This window comes from Eretmochelys imbricata, chromosome 11 (genome assembly GCF_965152235.1).
Source record: "Eretmochelys imbricata isolate rEreImb1 chromosome 11, rEreImb1.hap1, whole genome shotgun sequence".
Lineage (NCBI taxonomy): Eukaryota > Metazoa > Chordata > Testudines > Cheloniidae > Eretmochelys > Eretmochelys imbricata.
The window spans coordinates 865,064-883,363 of NC_135582.1; the positions used below are offsets into that span (position 1 = coordinate 865,064).

General features: G+C 69.0%; 1 protein-coding gene across 1 annotated transcript; it reads left to right on the forward strand.

The window, feature by feature from the left end:
• Positions 1–2,014: 2,014 nt before the first annotated feature.
• On the forward strand, positions 2,015–11,632 carry LOC144272342 (rac GTPase-activating protein 1-like). The gene is made up of 15 exons (XM_077830342.1): positions 2,015–2,126; positions 2,521–2,723; positions 2,960–3,093; positions 4,006–4,084; positions 4,428–4,481; positions 6,027–6,104; positions 6,476–6,622; positions 7,509–7,664; positions 7,741–7,836; positions 7,907–8,108; positions 8,880–8,985; positions 9,919–10,051; positions 10,210–10,324; positions 10,860–10,974; positions 11,480–11,632. Exons 1-15 carry the CDS (start codon positions 2,042–2,044, stop codon positions 11,529–11,531), a joined length of 1,755 nt encoding a protein of 584 aa, XP_077686468.1. The 5' UTR covers positions 2,015–2,041; the 3' UTR covers positions 11,532–11,632.
• The last annotated feature ends 6,668 nt before the right edge of the window (positions 11,633–18,300 follow it).

Genomic DNA, 18,300 nt, shown 5'->3' on the forward strand with positions numbered 1-18,300 from the left:
TTTTCCCGGGCCAGGAGGCCACCTGATCTCTTTGTTCTCCAACCCCTTCAGTCGGCCCCTTTGCAGAGGAGGGACCCAGGCCATCAGTGGCCAGGAGACAGGGTGTCGGCCATTCTCTGTGCAGACACCATCACACTGGCCCTGTAGGGCTCTGCCACAATCACACCCCCTGATCCCCCCATCTGGATAGTTAAGAAATGCCTAGGGGAAACTGAGGCACCCCTGCAGTATTCAGAGGAAACATTAGGAATAGTCCCACTTCGTCACACTGGGAAACAACACAAGTGGGGCCATATCACTTCTGCTCCCTCAACATCCCCCCAGCTGGGCAGTGCCCTCAGGCTGACAGCCAGGGGCCCCCATGTGAACTCCCACTCCCATCCCCCCAAGCTGGGCAGCACCCCCTGCCTGACAGCCAGGGACTCCCCGTGACCTCCCCACTCCCACCCCCCAGCCTGACAGCCAGGGCCCCCCCTCTGATTCCCTTCCCGCCTCTCTGCCTCAGTTTCCCCCTGTGTTCAGCAGGCATGAGGATCCTGGCTCCCCCCCAACTTTGTGCGGTGCTGGAGCAGAGTGTGGGCCCAGCCCCCAGCAGGGCATGGACAGGGTAGTGGTGCCACCATCCCTCCCCGCCACGCTGGGGCCCGACAGGCAGAGCTGCCCAGGGAAGGGGAGTGTCCAGCCCCCCCACCACTCAGCAGCTCCTGCGGTGCTGGGAAAGGAGCTGGCCAGGCCGAGTGCTCGTCCAGGGGGAGCTGAGGGTTCCTGGGTGCGTAGGAAGCTGCAGGGCTGCCCCCCAGAGTCTGGCTCCCCAGGGGGCTGGGGGCCCCTCGGTCTGCAGGGACAGCTCCAGCTCGGGGCACTGGGGCAGGGCTGGCAGAGTGCCTTGGGGGTGGAACTGGGGGCCGTGCGGTGACTCACAACCCGGCTAATGGATTCCCATAGGCCCCCAGCAGCTAATGTGCCCCCCTCCCACTTCGTCGCAGCTCATGGGGCAGAGCAATGAGACCCCAGGCCTGGCTCTGCTCCCTGGGCTTTCACCCCAGCTCTCTGGCCCTTCCTCCCCAGGCAGAGCGTGAGGGGGCCACGCCACGCACCCCAATCCTGCCCTATGGCTGCAGTACAAGCCTGTGGCCCCGAGGCCATGGTTACGGGTGCACGTCCCCGGGGCATCTGGATGCAAAGGAGGCAGATCCCCCAGTCCTCATTCCAAAGGTGGGGCCTGGGATCATGGTGCAGGGGACTGGGCGCTGCGGGGGGGGACGGACTGGGCATTGTGGGGGGCACTGGGCCCTGCAGGGGGGACTGAGAGCTGCAGGGGGGACTGGGAGCTGTGGGGGGCACTGGGCGCTTCGGGGGGGACTCGGTGCTGCGGGGGGCCGGTTTCCCATGGAGCCCTGACAGCTGTGGGGAGGGAGGGGGAACACAAAGACCCTGTGCAGAGGAGCTGGATCAAGGGTGCTCCCAGCCGTGAGACATGGGGGTGCAGGGCTAGGATGGTGCAGCAGGATGCCTGGGTTCTGAGGCTGGGGGGCCTTGGGGCCCCCACAATGGCTCTAATTTCTGGGCCTCCCCCAACCCCCAAATCACAGGTTTCTTTAAAAACCAGGGGCCGATCCCGCCTCGTGCCTCAGTTTCCCTACCGGTGAAATGGGAGCTCAGTCCCAGCCCCTCCCGGTGGGGGCCACAGAATGAGCCGCACGTGCTGCCCCTGCCCCCCCCCCCCCGGATGCCCCACGGGGCGTTTGGCCTCCCAGCACACGGGGCGGGGCTGGCGGTGCCCGCTGGGGCAGATCCCGGGGGCCCCAAATCCGGCTCCCCAGGGACCCACGGCTGAGCCGGACAATGGAGGTCGGGGGGGGTGTTTTCACACACCCCCCAGAGGGATGTGGGCGGGGCTGTCTCTGAAGCTCCGCCCCGGCCCCTCCCTAAATACAGACGGGGCGGGGCTGTCTCCAGGCCGCCCGCCGCTGACCCGGCCCGGTGCGCGCAGGTGGGTCCGGTCCGGCCCGGGCGCGGCACCCTGGGGACCCCCCGCTCCATGGCGCGGGAGCGCGGCGGGCCCCTCCTGGCCCAGCTGGCCCGGCTCGCCCGGCTCCTGGAGCAGAGCTGCGGCGTGGAGGAAGGTGGGTGCGCGGGGTCCCGGCTCGGCCCCCCGGACCCAGCCTCGGGGCTGAGCCGCCTGGGGGGAGCCCGGCGCCAGGGGGATGGGCAGGAGCTCCCTGAGAGCCCCCCTCCCCCCGGACGCTCCCCCGCAGCTCCCTGAGAGCCCCCCTCCCCCCGGACGCTCCCCCGCAGCTCCCTGAGAGCCCCCCTCCCCCCGGACGCTCCCCCGCAGCTCCCTGAGAGCCCCCCGGACGCTCCCCCGCAGCTCCCTGAGAGCCCCCCGGACGCTCCCCCGCAGCTCCCTGAGAGCATCCCCCCCCCCCGACACTGGCCTCCCCCCCCCCCAGCTCGTTGAGAGCTCCCCCGGACACCCCCACCCCAGGTCGCTGAGATCCCGTGTCCCGTCCCCCCCAGACTGCAGCCGCGTCGCCCGCGGCTTCGAGGCCTGCCGGCAGAGATGCTGCCGGCTGGGGCTGGACCTGCGCCGGGCCCGCGAGCAGCTGCTGGCGGCGGAGAGCGAGTGCTCGGCGCTGCGGGTGAAGCTCAAACACGCCCGCAACCAGGTGGAGGTGGAGATGGGGAAGCGGCAGCGGGCCGAGGCCGAGCTGGAGAAGCAGGTGCGCGGCGGGGAGGCTCTGGCTGGGGGTGGGGGGGCTATGGCGGGGGGTGGGGGGCTCTGGAGGGGCCTGGGGTTCTCAGCTTTGCTCCCCTAGGGCTGGGGTCTGCAGGAGGGCCCTGGCCTGAGGGCCTGTGGGGGGAGCTGAGGCCGGCTGGGTGCTGAGGGGGGTGGCTGGGGACGGGGGTCCCGGTGGGGCTGTTCTCTCCCCCCCAACAGGTTGCTTCTGCCCCCCAGGAACGGAAGCTGCAGTTGATCTTTGACTTCCTGATGCAGGAATCCCCCCGTGCCGCCCTGAGCGAGGGGCAGCGCTCGGCCCTGGTCCTGCTCGAGGGGCCGCAGCTGGGCACCGCCCTGGTGCCAGGGCGCAGGTGAGCGGGGGCGGCACCGGGAGGGTGCTGGGGGGCGGCACCGGGAGGGAGGCACTAGCTGCGGCCCCCTGGCCAGGCACTGAGGCTAGAGAGGCCTGGTGGGAAACGGGGTGAGAACGGCTAGTGGGCGAGTAGCGCCCGGGGGCCCCAGCGGATTCTCCATCACTGGCCACGTGTGACCTGCTCTGGGGGCCCCGGGCGACGTTCTCCGGCCTGGGCCGGGCACGAGCCCGGCTGGCGATCGCAGCGGCCCTTGGAATCTGGGGATCTCCCTGGGACCGATTCTGAGCCCTGCCGGTGCCCCTCGCTCCCGACCCGCAGCCCCCTCCTGTCCTTGGCCCACCCCCCAGCCCTGCCGGTGCCCCTCGCTCCCGACCCGCAGCCCCCTCCTGTCCTTGGCCCACCCCCCAGCCCTGCCGGTGCCCCTCGCTCCCGACCCGCAGCCCCCTCCTGTCCTTGGCCCACCCCCCAGCCCAGCCGGTGCCCCTCGCTCCCGACCCGCAGCCCCCTCCTGTCCTTGGCCCACCCCCCAGCCCTGCCGGTGCCCCTCGCTCCCGACCCGCAGCCCCCTCCTGTCCTTGGCCCACCCCCCAGCCCTGCCGGTGCCCCTCGCTCCCGACCCGCAGCCCCCTCCTGTCCTTGGCCCACCCCCCAGCCCTGCCGGTGCCCCTCGCTCCCGACCTGCAGCCCCTTGCCGGGTGGTGGGTTTGATTTCTGCTCCCATTGGTGCTTGGGCTGCTCGTTGACTTATCTACGGTGCCGTGACTCCCTCAAGCCCCCGTCTTGAGTCGCAGGTTGGGGCGGCTGAGCCAGGCATGCCGGCCTGTTGGGGGGCGCTGCTGGGGGGGGAGCTGCCCTGGCAGGAACCGGCGCCCCCTGCTGCCAGCCATGCTGACCCGCTCTCTGTTGCAGGCTGTCCGCAGTGGACGAGTCGTGCACCTCGCTCACGTCCCATTCCGACATCAGCTACGACCGCACCGAGGACGACGTGGTGAGGACCCTCCCCAGGCAGCCGGGCCCCGCTCCGGGCAGACGAGCCCCGGGGGTGCCCTGGGCAGCGCTGCAGGGCCTGACTCCGGCTGTCCCGGCTCGTTAATAGCCTGGGGGGAGGGGGGCCTGGGCGCAGGCCCTTCTAATGTAACCAGCCCAGGGGGGTGCCTGCCCCCCAGTACTGGGTCTCCCAGCAGGTCCCTGGGGAGCTTGGGTATGGAGCTGCCAGCGTGGCTCCGTGCTGGGTCATTACCCACGGACCTAGGGCTCTGAGCCCCACTGTGCCCTCCTGGGGTGCCCACCCCACTCCTGCCCAGGTGCCATCTCATTCTCACTCCTTTCAGGACCTGGACCTGATGGTGGTGAAACCCCTGAAGCAGAAGTCCCGGGAGCGCCCGGTAGGTGCGAAATGCCTGGAGCTGCCCCAGGCTGGGGGGTGCTCAGGGCCCTGGCGCAGGAAAGGGGGCAGGTGGCTTCTGGCTTCCATCAGGTTCTCAACGGATGGGAGCAAAATTCTCCCAGAATGAGCCCATTGTGGACCCGCAGGATCGGGGCCATGGCCCCAGCATGGGGACAGGCTCTGGGAGGCCCCCGGGGTGGGGGTGGGGGGGTCTCCTCCAAGGGAAGCCACACGGTTTCGTCACCTCCTGGGGCTGGACCCCTGGGCCTGCAGCCCCCCCGGCTCCCCCTGTGAGCTCCATGCAGCAAGTCCCCTGAGACAGACCCTGATCGAGACTTGTACCATCTTGGGGGGCAGCACCCCCTCCACCAGCGTCTGCAGGGACACGCAGCCAGCGTGAGCCGACCAGCGGGTTATTCGTCACCTGGGAGCCCAGGGTAATGAAAGTTAAAGTGTCGGCCGTGCTGGTCGCCCAGGGGTCATAAAAATGTTCCAGAAAATCCCCCCTTTGTCCCAGCCCCACGGGAGCAGGTGGAGGCTGAGGCCTGGGAGAGCTGATAGGCATCAGCAGAGCTGCATGGGGGAGCCCAGGGCTGGGCTAGCAGGGGCTGCAGGTTGGGAGTGAGGGGCACCAGAGGACAGGGAGCAGGAGGGGTTGGATGGGATGGGGTCCGGGGGGGGCAGTTAGGGGTGGGGTTTCTGGGAGGGGGCAGTCAGGGGACAAGGAGCAGGGGGGGTTGGATGGGTTGGGGGTTCTGAGGGAGGCAGTCAGGGGGTGGGAAGTGGAAGGGGGCAGATAGGGGGCAGGGCCAGGCTGTTTGGGGAGGCACAGCCCACCCCTGGCCTAGTGCAAGGGGCTTGTGGGCATCCGGACTCCTGGGTTCCATCCCCAGCTCTGCCCCAGTGGCATGAGGCCACGGTTCTGTGTCTGTGCATGGTGGGGACCCCTTCTCCCCATGCAGGGCGGCCCCAGCACCCAGGGGACGGGGGGAGACAAGCGGCCAGGGCTCCTGGGAGCTGAGCAGTGATATCGCCCTCCCAACCCCAACCCTAGCCCCAGGGCTCCACTTCTGGGGGCAGGGCAGGGCTTTGCCGGGCAGGGCAGGGCTTTGCCGGGCAGGACTTAGCCGGAAGTGAGGGTCTTCTGGTGCAGAGCAAAGCCCGGCCCTGGGCTCTGCCGGTGCCCCTCAGTCCCGACCCGCAGCCCCCTGGCAGCCCGGCCCTGGGCTCTGCCGGTGCCCCTCAGTCCCGACCCGCAGCCCCCTGGCAGCCCGGCCCTGGGCTCTGCCGGTGCCCCTCAGTCCCGACCCGCAGCCCCCTGGCAGCCCGGCCCTGGGCTCTGCCGGTGCCCCTCAGTCCCGACCCGCAGCCCCCTGGCAGCCCGGCCCTGGCCTTCGCGGACTGTCCCTTGTGCAGTGTTTCATGACCTGGCTGCTGTTCTGTCTGGAGCCGGGGTGGTGCCCGGTGGAGGGGGGACTGGGGGGGCTGCGCTGCGGGTGCCCTGCCCGGGCTGCTCTCACCTGCCCGTCTGCTCTGTCCCCAGCGCTCGTCTCTGGCCCCCCTGATCGGCCCCGTGGTCGCAGCAAAGCGCACGCGCCCCCCCGTGCTGCCAGCCGCCGGCGTGAGTATGGGGCTGGGGGGCCTGTGGGAGCCCCTTGGAGACGGGTCAGGATGAGCGGCCCCTTCCCCCGGAACATGCCTGGACCCTGGGGCTCCCGTGGGCAGCTGGCCAGGGCCGGGGTGACCGTGGTGGGGCAGCCCCTGGCTGACTGGCCCAGGAGGGCAAGTGAGGGGTGGGGGTGGGGCACGGGCCCTGCTCCCCAAAGGCTCCACCCGCCTTTCCCTGGGCCCCCAAATCCCCGCTCGCTTGGCGCCCCGCTCTGCTGCTTGCCCTGCAGGGCCCCGGGCTGGGCGGGGGCAGGGCCCTGCGGGCAGGCTGGGGGGCGGGGTGGGGGGCAGCTCAGCTCCAGTCTCCACCTCTCCCCCCCGCAGGCGAGTGAGCCCCTGGTGACGCTCTCGGCGGGGCCCGTCGCTGAAGACCGAGGCCCGGACCGGAGCCGGCTGCCCGTGGCCACGGTGCCCATGCTGGGCCGACGCTCGCACCTGGGCCGACGCCTCTCCACGCTGACAGGTCGCCCCGTCTGCCGCCGGCTGTGGGGGGGCGGGGGGGCAGTGTGCGCCTGGCCGGGGCCGCCATGGGGGGCTGGTGCTGGCCCAGCTCCTGGGCAGGCCCCGGCCATGCCCTGCCCCCGGGAAGCTGCGTCGGCAGCTGGGGCCCTGCTGGGCCAGTGGCCCCCCCCCCCCAGCGGGAGGGTCTGGGCTCCCCTGTGGGAATGGGGGGCGCTGCAGGGGCTGGCTTGGGCAGCGGGAGGGTGCCCGCGCTGGGACCCCCCCACACACTGATTCTCCTCCCCCCTCCGCCCCCCCAGAGCTGACCACGGTGTGGGGGAGCAGTGAGGACTCGGACAGCCACCCGGAGAGTGGGGCAGGGCTGGAGCCCAGGGGGCTGGACCCCTTCCCCTCCCCCCCACAGGGGCCGCCGCCACCCCAGCACCTCTTCACTTCCAAAACGGTGGGGAGCAGCGCGGGCCCCACAGACAGCCCCTCCCCCATACAGGGGCGCCCTGCAGCCGGGGTCCCAGCTCCCCTTCCCCCACCACATCCCACGTCCGCTCCTGGGGCTGGTGGGGCGGGTCCCGGGGGGCTCTGGGCGAGCAGGTTTGGGGAGGGGGCAGCGGGTCACCGGGTGAGATTGGCCCTGCGGGGGGTCCCAGGGGGCTCTGGGAGAGCAGGTTTGGGGAGGGGGCAGCGGGTGAGATTGGCCCTGCGGGGGGTCCCGGGGGGCTCTGGGCGAGCAGGTTTGGGGAGGGGGCAGCGGGTCACCGGGTGAGATTGGCCCTGCGGGGGGTCCTGGGTGGGCTTTGGTCCCCGGGGCGGGGGGGGCGGAGGGGGGCAGTGGGTTCTGGGGCGGGGCGGCGGGGGTGGGGGGGCTGTCCGGCCGCCCGGTGACTCCCCCTCTCGGCAGGTGATCCGCCCCGAGCCCTGCGCCGGCTGCGGTGCCCGGGCCCGCTTCGGGCGGGTGGTGCTGCGATGTAAGCAGTGCCTCCTGCTGGCCCACCCCGAGTGCCGCGGGCGCTGCCCCCCCCTCTGCGCCCCGGGCCCCCGGCCCCAGCCCCGGCAGGTGAGTACCCGGGGGAGCACCCGGGGCGGGCCAGGGGTCCGCGCCCGGCCCCTCCCTCACCCTGCCCCTCCCGCAGGGCGTCCTGGCCGACTTCGCGCCCCCCACGGCCCCCCTGGTGCCCGCCCTGGTGGTTCACTGCGTGAGCGAGGTGGAGCGCAGAGGCCTGACGGAGGTAGGAGGGAGGGGAGCTCGGGGGGGGGGGGGGTCCCTGCTGTGGAGACTGACCCCCCCCGCACCCCCAGACAGGGCTGTACCGGGTGCCTGGCGCGGAGCCGCTGGTGCGGGAATGGAGGCAGAAGCTGCTGCGGGCCAAGGGGGCGCTGCCCTCGCTGGGCCGCGTGGGCGACGTGCACGTGGTGTGTGGGGTGCTCAAGGACTTCCTGAGGGGCCTCGAGGAGCCGCTGGTCACCTTCCGCCTGCACCCCGTCTTCCTGCGGGCCGCCGGTGAGCGGGGCGGGGCTGGGGGGGCGGGGCTGGAGTGGTATGGGGGGGTCGGGGCGTGGCTTGTGGGCTGGGGCGGGGCTGGAGTGGTGTGGGGGGGAGGGGGCTGGGGTGGGGCTTGTGGGCTGGGGCGGGGCGGGTGGGGTGGGGCTGGAGTGGTATGTGAATGGGGGTGGGGTTGGGACAGGGCTGGGAGGTGTGGGGCAGGGCCTGTGGGTTGGTGTGGGGCTGGAGTGATATGTGAATGGGGAGGGGGAGTCCTGGGGCGTGGCTTGTGGGTTGGGGTGGGGCCGGGAGGTGTGTGCAAGGTGGGGCAGGGCCTGTGGGTTGGTGTGGGGCTGGAGTGGTATGTGCATGGGGGAGGGGGGGACTGGGGCGGGGCCGGGCGGTGTGTTCAGGTGGGCTGGGGCAGGGCCTGTGGGTTGGTGTGGTGGTGGGGAGGGACTGGGGCGTGGCTTGTGGGTTGGGGCGGGGCCAGGGCTGGGAGGAGGCGGGGCCTGTGGGTTTCGGGTGGGCCCCCCACAGGCCAAGGGAGGTGCTGGGACTTTCTTGGGGGGCCAGGGTCAGCTTGCTCCTGGTTGGGAACCTTTCCCAAGGCCCCCCCCGACCCACAGCCCGTGTGTGGGGTATCCAAGGTGCCGTCTTTCCGAACCCCCTGGCTCTGCCCCCCAGTGCTGGGCTGTGCTGGTGCAGTGGGGCAGCATTGGGCTGGGGGGCGGCCGAGGGCCCCTGTCCCCTCCCCCCCATGACCATGGCTCCTGGCTCTGCCCCCAGAGATCCCGGACGAGGCCGCCTGCCAGGCAGCCCTGTGCCACGTGGTGAGCAAACTGCCCCCCGCCAACCGGGACACGCTGGCCTTCCTAATGCTGCATCTGCTGAGGTGAGGGCAGGCCGGGGCCGGGGGCTCCGGGGGGGGGCTTGGGAAAGGCTCCCCCAGCCCGTGGATCAGCGCGGTTTCCCATTCAGCTCTGGGATGTGTGAGTGCCCCCCCGCCCCCCCGGTGCAGTGTCTCGCGGATCAGGGGCTATGCCCCGGGATTCGCCGGGCTCCCTCCCCCTCGCTGGTGCCCCGAGGGCAGGAGGGGCCTGCGTGCTGTGGGGCTGCCGTGGGGCAGCAGTTCTGCTGAGCGGGTGTCACAGCTGATCCCCTGGGTGGGGTCCCGTGCGGCTCGCTCAGTGTCCCTCTGTTCCCAGGGCCTGGCTCCTGGCAGGGCCCCCCGTGGGGCCGTCCCTCCGGCCCAGGGTCAGCGCGGCTCAGTGCCCCAGATGGACCCTCCGCCCCGGGAGTGCACGTGGGTCTGTCCCCATCTCTCTGCCAGCTGCCCTGGGGTCGCCTGGTTTCCCTCTGCGGGGAGAGTTGGTGTCATTCTGCCCAGACCTGTCTGTCCCTGGTTTGGGTTTGTGCACCCCGGTCACGCCGAGATTGGGGGGTTCCTGGGAGGGTCCAGCAGCTTGAGCCTTGTTCGCTTTGCCCGGGGGGCAAACTGCCCTGCCCGGGGAGCCGGGCTGCTGCCCCTGGGGCCCAGGCGGGAGGAATGGGCCATGCTTGCGTTGGGGTTGGCTGCTGACCCGCTTGTGCTTGGGGGGCGAAGGGGGCGTTCGCTGCCCTGGCTGAGGTGGCCGGACCTGGGGTGTCAGGGAGCCGGGGGACCCGGCTGGGGCCCTGGGGGAGGGTCTGTGGCGGTTCGGGGGTTGGGGCGGCCCCGGGCAGGGTGCTCGGCAGAGTTTCGTTGGGGGTTGTCGATTGGGAGCCCGGGGCGGGGTCCTGGCAGGACGCCCCGTCACGGCAGCCCGGACGCCTGGCTTCCCCACAGGGTCGCTCGGAGCCCCGAGTGCAGGATGGACGCACTGAACCTGGCCCGGGTCTTCGGGCCCACGCTGGTGGGGCACGGCACGAGCAGCCCCACGCCCCTGGCCATCCTGCAGGACACGCCCCAGCAGTGCGAGGTAGGAGCCCCCATGGTGTAGGCGCGGGGGGGGGGGCTGCTGTCTGCTCTGGCCTCGCCCCATTACACCCCCCTCCGTTCTCCCCTGCTGCCGGGGATCCAGCTCCTCTGTCGGGGGGCCCAGGGGGGCACGTCTCAGCGGCTCCCCCGCCCCCCCAGGTGATGGTTCGTCTCCTGTCGCTGCCGCCCGAGTTCTGGAGGCCCTTCGTGGGGACGGAGCTGGAGAACCTGGTGCCCGCGGCCACGAGCGACCCCCTGGCGCTGGACAGACGGGGTGAGCATGGGGGCTCCCTGCCGGGGACAGCGGGCCCGTGGGGGGCAGAGGCCGTGCAGCCTGGCCCAAGCCCCAGAGAGCAGCTGGAGCAGGCAGAGGAAGGGGGCTCCGGGGGCCCCCACAGAGTTGGTGGGGGGAGCTCTCTGCCCTGGGGGTCACCCTGTGCCCCATCCCCAGGCCTGGTGCCCCCAATGGTGCCCCGGTGATGGGGGTCGGAGGAGCAGACAACCCCTCCCCCCCCATGACCGGGGGCAGAGCTGCACTTGCCCACAGAGCAGGGCAGTGGCGGCTTGGCACCAGCCGCCCTTGGAGATGGGGCGGGGGGGCTGGGCTGCTGCAAGGAGAGACCCCCCCGCCCCCCCACTTCCCCTCGGCGTAGTCCTGAGCCGTGACTGCCTCAGTGGGGCAGCCGGAGCCCAGCCCCAGGGTGGTGCTGTTGGGGAGGGGGCAGAGGGTTGAATGGACTCGGGGGGGGGGGGGGGGGGAAGGTTGCAGACATCCCCCTCCCCTGCTCACAGTGTGCCCCCCCCCACAGAGCGGCTCTTCCGCCCCCTCTCGTCCCCCGAGATGAACTCGACTCAGCTGAGCCCGACTGGCGGCTGCTTCCCCGACCCGCTGCGGAGCTGCATGGGCACCGTGCCCGCCCCCCTGTGAGTGCCCCGGGGGGATGGGGGGGCACTGTGCCCCTGTGGGTGCCCCGGGGGGGGGGCTGCTGCGGCCACGCCCCCCTGTGGGTGCCACGGGGGGTGGGGGGGCACCATGTCTGCCTCCCTGTGGGTGCCGCGGGGGGGCACTGTGCCCCTGTGGGTGCCGCGGGGGGGCACTGTGCCCCTGTGGGTGCCGCGGGGGGGCACTGTGCCCCTGTGGGTGCCGCGGGGGGGTGGGGGCTGCTGCGGCCACGCCCCCCTGTGGGTGCCGCGGGGGGGTGGGGGGGCACTGTGCCCCTGTGGGTGCCGCGGGGCGGTGGAGGGCTGCTGTGGCCACGCCCCCCTGTTAGTGCCCTGGAGTGGGTGGGGGGGCACCGTGCCCGCCCCCCTGTGGGTGCCGCGGGGGGGCGCTGCAGGGGGGGATTGTGGCTGTGTGGGGCTGGGGGGGAGTTGTCGCTCTGTGTCTCTGGGGAAGCTGCCCCTGTCCTAACCTCTCTTCTGCCCCCAGGCCGGCGTCGGGCCCCAGGAAGATGGGCCGGTTCTTCCCCTCCCTGCTGTAGGCCCTGGCCGGGGATGGCTCCAAGGGCGAAGGGCCGGGCAGCCTGGGCTGGGGGCGGGGAAAGTGTCAGCCCTGGGGGGCAGGCTCCAGCACTCGCTGCACGGGGGCGTGGAGGGAACATGCACGGGGCTGTGGGTCCCTGCCCCACAGCAGGGGCTGCTGGACTGAGCTGGGGGCCTGGCTCCCCCACCGCTCCCTGTCTGAGCGTCCCTGGGATGGGAGAGGGGCACAGGGACCTGGGGGCTAATTTCTATTAAATGCTTGTGCAGAGCCAGGCCTGTCTGGGCACGTGTGTGTTGGGGGGGGGGCAGGGGGGCATGTGCCTATTCTACCCTGCTGGGGGGGAGGGGGACATAGGGTCTCCCAGCAGCAACCCCATGGCCTGGCTTCGGGGGAAACGTGCACCTGGCTTCCCTGGGCCCCTCCTGGGGGGCAGGGAGGGGGCCCCTCAGTCCCCTGGGGCTGCAGGGGGGGACACGAGCTGGGGCAGATTCTGGGTCACTGCAGGGCATCCGGCCCCAGGGCTCAGCTGGTGGGTCGCTACGGGAGGGGCAGGAATTTCCCCCTCAAGTCTGGGGCGGGGTGACTGGGGGATTCTCAGTGAGGTGGGGTCTTTACAGCAGGGCTGGGGGCTGTCAGTTGCTCAGCCAGAGCAGGGTGGGGGGCGCGTGGGGGGCCAGTGCTGGGGCAGGGGTCGGCTCTGGCGTTAGTCAGGCAGCTGCAGTACGGCCCGCTCCCTGCAGGGGGCTCCGCCTGCATCTCACCCCAGCTGCATCTCACCCCTGCCCCCCCCCCCATTTACCCTTCTGTGGGCTCAGGGTGTACCCTGGTTAATTTGGCCCCCCGGTCCTGTTCCTTGGGTTCTGGGTGTCCCTGGGTAATATCCGGAAGCTGGATTCATTATCAATCCCCCGGGGTGTCCGGGGCTCCCCGATCCTGCGCTCCCGGGGGCCTGGCTGCTGCGTGGCCGGGCTGTGGGCTCTAGCAGCTTGGGGCTGGGGCTTGGAGGCGAGTTCGCGTCGGGGCTCCCAGGGCTCCCTCCTCCCTGCCGCTCTCCTGCGCTGAGCCGGTTACACCGGGAACCCCGGATCCTGCTTGGCTGGGCCAGAACCAGGCCCTTTCCCAGAGCCTTACCGGGCAATTCTTCGAGCAATCGGAACCGAGCAGGCTCCAGACTTGGGGGCAGAGGGGGGCTCAGGGCTCTGGGCTGGGGGTGCAGGCTCTGGGGTGGAGCTGGAGATGAGGGGTTTGGGGTACAGGAGGGGGCTTGGGGCAGGGGGTTGGGGGGCAGGGGGGCTGAGGGGTTTGGGGTACAGGAGGGGGCAGGGGGTTGGGGTACAGGGGCCGTGAGGGCTCTGGGGTGGAGCTGGAGATGAGGGGTTTGGGGGTACAGGAGGGGGCTTGGGGCACAGGGTTGGGGTGCAGAGGGGTGAGGGCTCTGGGCTGGAGCTGAGTGGTTTGGGGTACAGGAGGGGGCAGGGGGTTGGGGTACAGGGGGCATGAGGGCTCTGGGGTGAAGCTGGAGATGAGGGGTTTGGGGTACAGGAGGGGGCAGGGGGGCTGAGGGGTTTGGGGTACAGGAGGGGGCAGGGGGTTGGGGTACAGGGGGCATGAGGGCTCTGGGGTGAAGCTGGAGATGAGGGGTTTGGGGTACAGGAGGGGGCTTGGGGCAGAGGGGCTGAGGGGTTTGGGGTACAGGAAGGGGTAGGGGGTTGGGGTACAGGGGGCATGAGGGTTCTGGGGTGGAGCTGGAGCTGAGTGGTTTGGGGTACAGGAGGGGGCAGGGGGTTGGGGTACAGGGGGTGTGAGGGCCCTGGGGTGGAGCTGGAGATGAGGGGTTTGGGGGTACAGGAGGGGGCTCGGGGCACAGGGTTGGGGTGCAGAGGGATGAGGGCTCTGAGCTGGAGCTGAGCGGTTTGGGGTACAGGAGGGGGCAGGGGGTTGGGGTACAGGGGGCATGAGGGCTCTGGGGTGGAGCTGGAGCTGAGCGGTTTGGGGTACAGGAGGGGGTAGGGGGTTGGGGTACAGGGGGTGTGAGGGCTCTGGGGTGGAGCTGGAGATGAGTGGTTTGGGGTACAGGAGGGAGCAGGGGGTTGGGGTACAGGGGGTGTGAGGGCTCTGGGGTGGAGCTGGAGATGAGGGGTTTGGGGGTACAGGAGGGGGCTCAGGGCATGGGGTTGGGGTGCAGAGGGGTGAGGGCTCTGAGCTGGAGCTGAGCGGTTTGGGGTACAGGAGGGGGCGCAGAGGCAGGGGGTTGGGGTACAGGGGGCGTGAGGGCTCTGGGCTGGAGCTGGAGCTGAGTGGTTTGGGGTACTGGAGGGGGTAGGGGGTTGGGGTACAGGGGGTGTGAGGGCTCTGGGGTGGAGCTGGAGATGAGGGGTTTGGGGGTACAGGAGGGGGCTTAGGGCATGGGGTGCAGAGGGGTGAGGGCTCTGGGGTGAAGCTGGAGCTGAGTGGTTTGGGGTACAGGAGGGGGCGCAGGGGCAGGGCTCAGGGTTGTCAGTGGCACAGCAGGGTGAAGGTAGCTCCCTGCCTGGTCTGGTTCTGCTCTGTGCCCCCAAAGTGGCCGGCAGGTCCAGCTCCGAGGTGGGGGGAGGAGGGGCAGGAGCCCCCCCAGCCATGCATGGGGGCACCGCCAGACCTGCCCTTTCAGCGCTGTCCCCCCTGCAGGGATCTCGCTGGGGCTGTGGGTTCCTGGGCTGCCCCTTGGGGGCCGGGGCCCTCCCAGGCCTGGTTCTCCGGCCCCCGGCCATGGCCCGAGCAGCCCGCGGGGGTGGGGGGTGGCAGCCTTGGGCAGAGCAGCCCGGGTCCCGCTCCTGGTTCTACCTCCGGCTCCGGGGCCCACCCCCAGCTCTGCTCCGCTGTCCTGCGCCTGCCCCCGTTGGGGCCGTGGGCCGGCAAAGCCAGCGGCCCGGGGAGGAGAGGCCAGACGCAGGCAGCCGGGCAGCCTGGGGCCCTGCTGGGGGAGGCCGTAGGGCTGGGCCCACAATCGGTCGCGGCGGCTCCTGCCCTGCTGGGCATCCAGGCCCCGGTCTCGCCTCCTTCTCAGCAGGCTCCAGGCCTCGGTTACCAGCCGCCCTGGGCCCAGCGAGCCGGGCTCCTGTGGGGCAGCTCCGGGGCTCGCTGCAGGTGCCAGGGGGTGGGGTGAGGCCAACCCCCCGAATGCAGCCCTGAGGCTGGGGGACCGGGGGTACGCAGCGTTAGGGTCAGGGTGAACTTCAGCAGCCTGCACCTCTGAGCCAGGCGCCCAAGTCAGGCTTCACAAGGAGAGGGGTCCCGGATCCACCGGCCTGGTGCCTGCCTCTGGCTCTGGGGGGGAGCCCGGCCGTGCGCCAGCCCCCTTCAGGCCACGCATGCCCTTGGGCCAGCCCCTCAGCTCCCCGCCTCCTGGGATCGACCCTGCGAACCGCCAGCACCCCTGGGTCACACCGTGACCCCCCAGCGAGTCCACCGGGGCTGGACGGAGCAGGGAGCCGTGTACCCCCGGGGGAGCAAAGCCCCCGCACCCTGCTGACCCCGCAGGGACTCTCAGCCCGGGGCAGGAGGGGGGTGACGGCAGCAGGGGGTTATTAGCCATAGTACAGAGCCCTTCGTTACCAGGGAGAATGGCAATTACAGCAAAGGCCATTGGGTCAGGCCAGAGCCCTCTGCGCCCCGCCCCCAGGCCCTGGTCAAAAGAGATTCCTGCGTCCAGCAGCCCCCCTGAACAACCCCCGCCTCCCCCCACTTGCCTCTCCCGACACAGTGGGGCAGACAGGGGCATTAGCCGCTTGGCACCAAAGGTCCAGGTAACGGTGTGGCCGTTGTTTTTGGGGAGCTACAAGGGGCCTGGCCCAGACACCTGCTGACTCGCTGGTGTCTACAAAGAGCAACCCCCCCCGCCCCTTTACCCATGCAGCTCATAGGGGAAACTGAGGCACACACACTATTGCTACACATTCCCACGCCGCCGCAGAGCCAAGCTCCCAGGTTCTGCATCCCCCCCGCCCCACGAGGACAGGGGCTCTGGCCCCATCCCTTCTGGCTGTGCTTGCTGCATGGCTCGGGGCTGCCTTTGTCCCCGCAGGCGGGGAGCCTGGGCAGGCTGCTTATCAGCTGCGGGTGCTACAGGCAGCCAATCCCTGGGGGCTTTGGTCTCCAGCCCCTCCCCGAGGGGCTTGGCGCTGGTCCCCAGGTGCCAGGGGTGCCACCTGCCCCCTTGGGCTGTGCCCGACATTTTCCATGCTCCACTTCAGCAGACAAATGTCATGGGGCCAGCGACAGGGCTGAGGGTGGGGCCGGTGGCCAGGCTGTGGGGCGTGAGCCCTGCTGGGAGACACTGGCTCTTGTGCCTTACCCCACAGCAGGTGGGAACACTGAGCCCAAGGCAGACTAAGCAATTGTGGGGAGGGGTGCTATAGTCTTTTTATGGGGGAGACAGATTCCTGCTTCAAGCCCCCAGTGGGTTGCCACCAGGGCAGGGAGCCCCCCCAGGGCCACAGTCTCCTCCCCAACACATGAACCCCCCCCCCCAAACACGCTTCATTCACCACCCCTCACTCCGGGTTCATGCCCAGCCCATGCACTGAGTAAGGCCAGCCTCGGCCCAGGGCTGCTTAGATGCAATTCCTATTAAACCCCCAAACCCACATGGGGGTGTGGCAAAGTGGAGATTTCCCCTTATGTTGTATGTTACTGGTTTGCATGAATGCTGTGTGTGCCTCAGTTTCCCTGCATAGTGCACCATTGTCTGGGTGGTGGGAATAAGCGTGTGTGACTTTTGCAGAGGCTGCTCCAGCTGCCTGCAGGGATGCTCTGGCCGCCCCTTCATAGCCTGAGACCTAGGAGGGGGATGCGACCAAGTCACTCTTGGCCCAGGAAGCGAGACAAAGGCCAGAGGAGAAATGGGCAGGGGCCAGGCAGCTGGAAGGAGTCGGTCTTGGCTGCCTTGGAGCACAGCAGGAGGACCAGAGCCCTGGCTCTGGGATCCTGTCATCTAATAAACCTTCCCTTTTCCCGGCTGGCTGAGTGTCATGTCTGACTGCGGAGTTGGGGGGCAGGACTCTCTAGCCCCCCCCCAGGACAGACTGGCTGTGGGAAGCGCACGGAGGGGCAGAGGAGGCTGAATGCTCCGAGGTCAGACCCAGGAAGGTGGAAGCCGGGAGAGCTGTGTGTCCTGCAGACAGGAGGCTCACAGGAAGGCAACTGGCCCAGAGTCCTGACTGGCTTCATGGGGAGCCGTTCCAAAGCATCACGTAGGGACTCCGTGACATCGGGACCCTGGGGCAGATCGCAGCCGACCTCCTGCACGGGGAGGCAGAAACTGGCCCCGTATGAACTCCCGCCAGCAGGGGCAGGTGTCTGGAAAAACATCAGGCCGGTGCTGGCGCATCCCCCACCACGCTCTAGAACTTGTTCTGGGGTAAATTCCCCCCTTGTTAAACACGAGGCTGCTAGTCTGACTGCGCTTTGCAGCAACGCCCAGCCTGGGAGCACATGCGGCCTTCTGTCTGCCAGCTTGGCGAGCCGGCCATGCGCTATTTGGGGAGCCGGAGGGTTTTATGTTTGTATTTTGTATAATTTAAAATGAAGGATAAAAAATAATAGGGCACGTATTCAATGTCTTGACGTAGGATTTGACCAGATCCTGCCAGCCACCCTTTCTGACGGCAGACAGGAACGGCCTCGTGGGCCACTGGTAGAGATGCATCAGCCAGAATCTGGGTCTGAGCTGATTTCAAGGCAGTGACAGACCTTTTAGGGTCACCACGTTGTTGTAGGTTTAGTATTCTGAAATAAGTAAAAGAATGCCGTGATTGTTTTCTCCTGCATTGCAATTTGATGTTCCCATTCAAATGTTCTGTGTAAATCAATCCTGTGTTGTGTGTGAATGAGGAATGTGTGTGTGAGAAGATAAGTGTAAAGGCCTCACCGGACCAGATGTTCTAGGGAGGAACTGGAGACAGATGCAAGGGTGCCAGGAGATTAAAACGCCCCTATTGATGACTCCTATTGGCAGGCACCTCGCACTGGAGTCAAGATAGCTGTGATCAAAACCAGCCTGGGGCAACTCCCTGAGAGACTGATGAAAGAACAAGATCAAGGATGAGAAGGACAATTTAAGAAAACGAGCACTTGTCAAACAGCGATTGATTACAGCATGACCGTGCAAAACTCATTGGTCCCACTGAAGGAAGATCACTATATAAACCAGGTGCCTTGCCATGAAACTTTGGGTTCGTGCTGCCAAGACCTCCCCAGAGCATCGTGTCGCAACTGACAGAACCTGGCTCTTCCCTACCCGTGATCAACCGAGCTGGCCACTAGATTGATCCGGACTAGGGCCTGGTAACTAGAACCTCGACTGGCGGGACAGCGTGTGCGTGTGTGTGACTGAACACACATGTGAATTGTTGTATCTTCAACGAACACAGCCTGTTGCCTTTTCCCTTGAAAACGATCCTGTGTGCCTCTTATCAGCATAACGTTTGTTCCCCTGTCGATGTCACCTGGGCTCAAGACCCCCTTCCCGGCTCTGTGCAGCTGAACACAGAGCTCCTGGAGTCTCACTGGAACATGTGTTTTCTAATCCTTGAGCCATTCGCGTGGCTCTTCTCTGCCCCCTCTCCAATTTAGCCACATCCCCTGGAACGGTGGCACAAGCACCGGGCCCCGGATTCCAGCAGGGCCCCACACAGAGGTAAAATCACCTCCCTGCAATTTCCTCCTTTGTGCAGCCCAGGCTGGCAGGACCCCTTTGGCCAGCGGCGCCCTGGTTCTCCACCATGCCC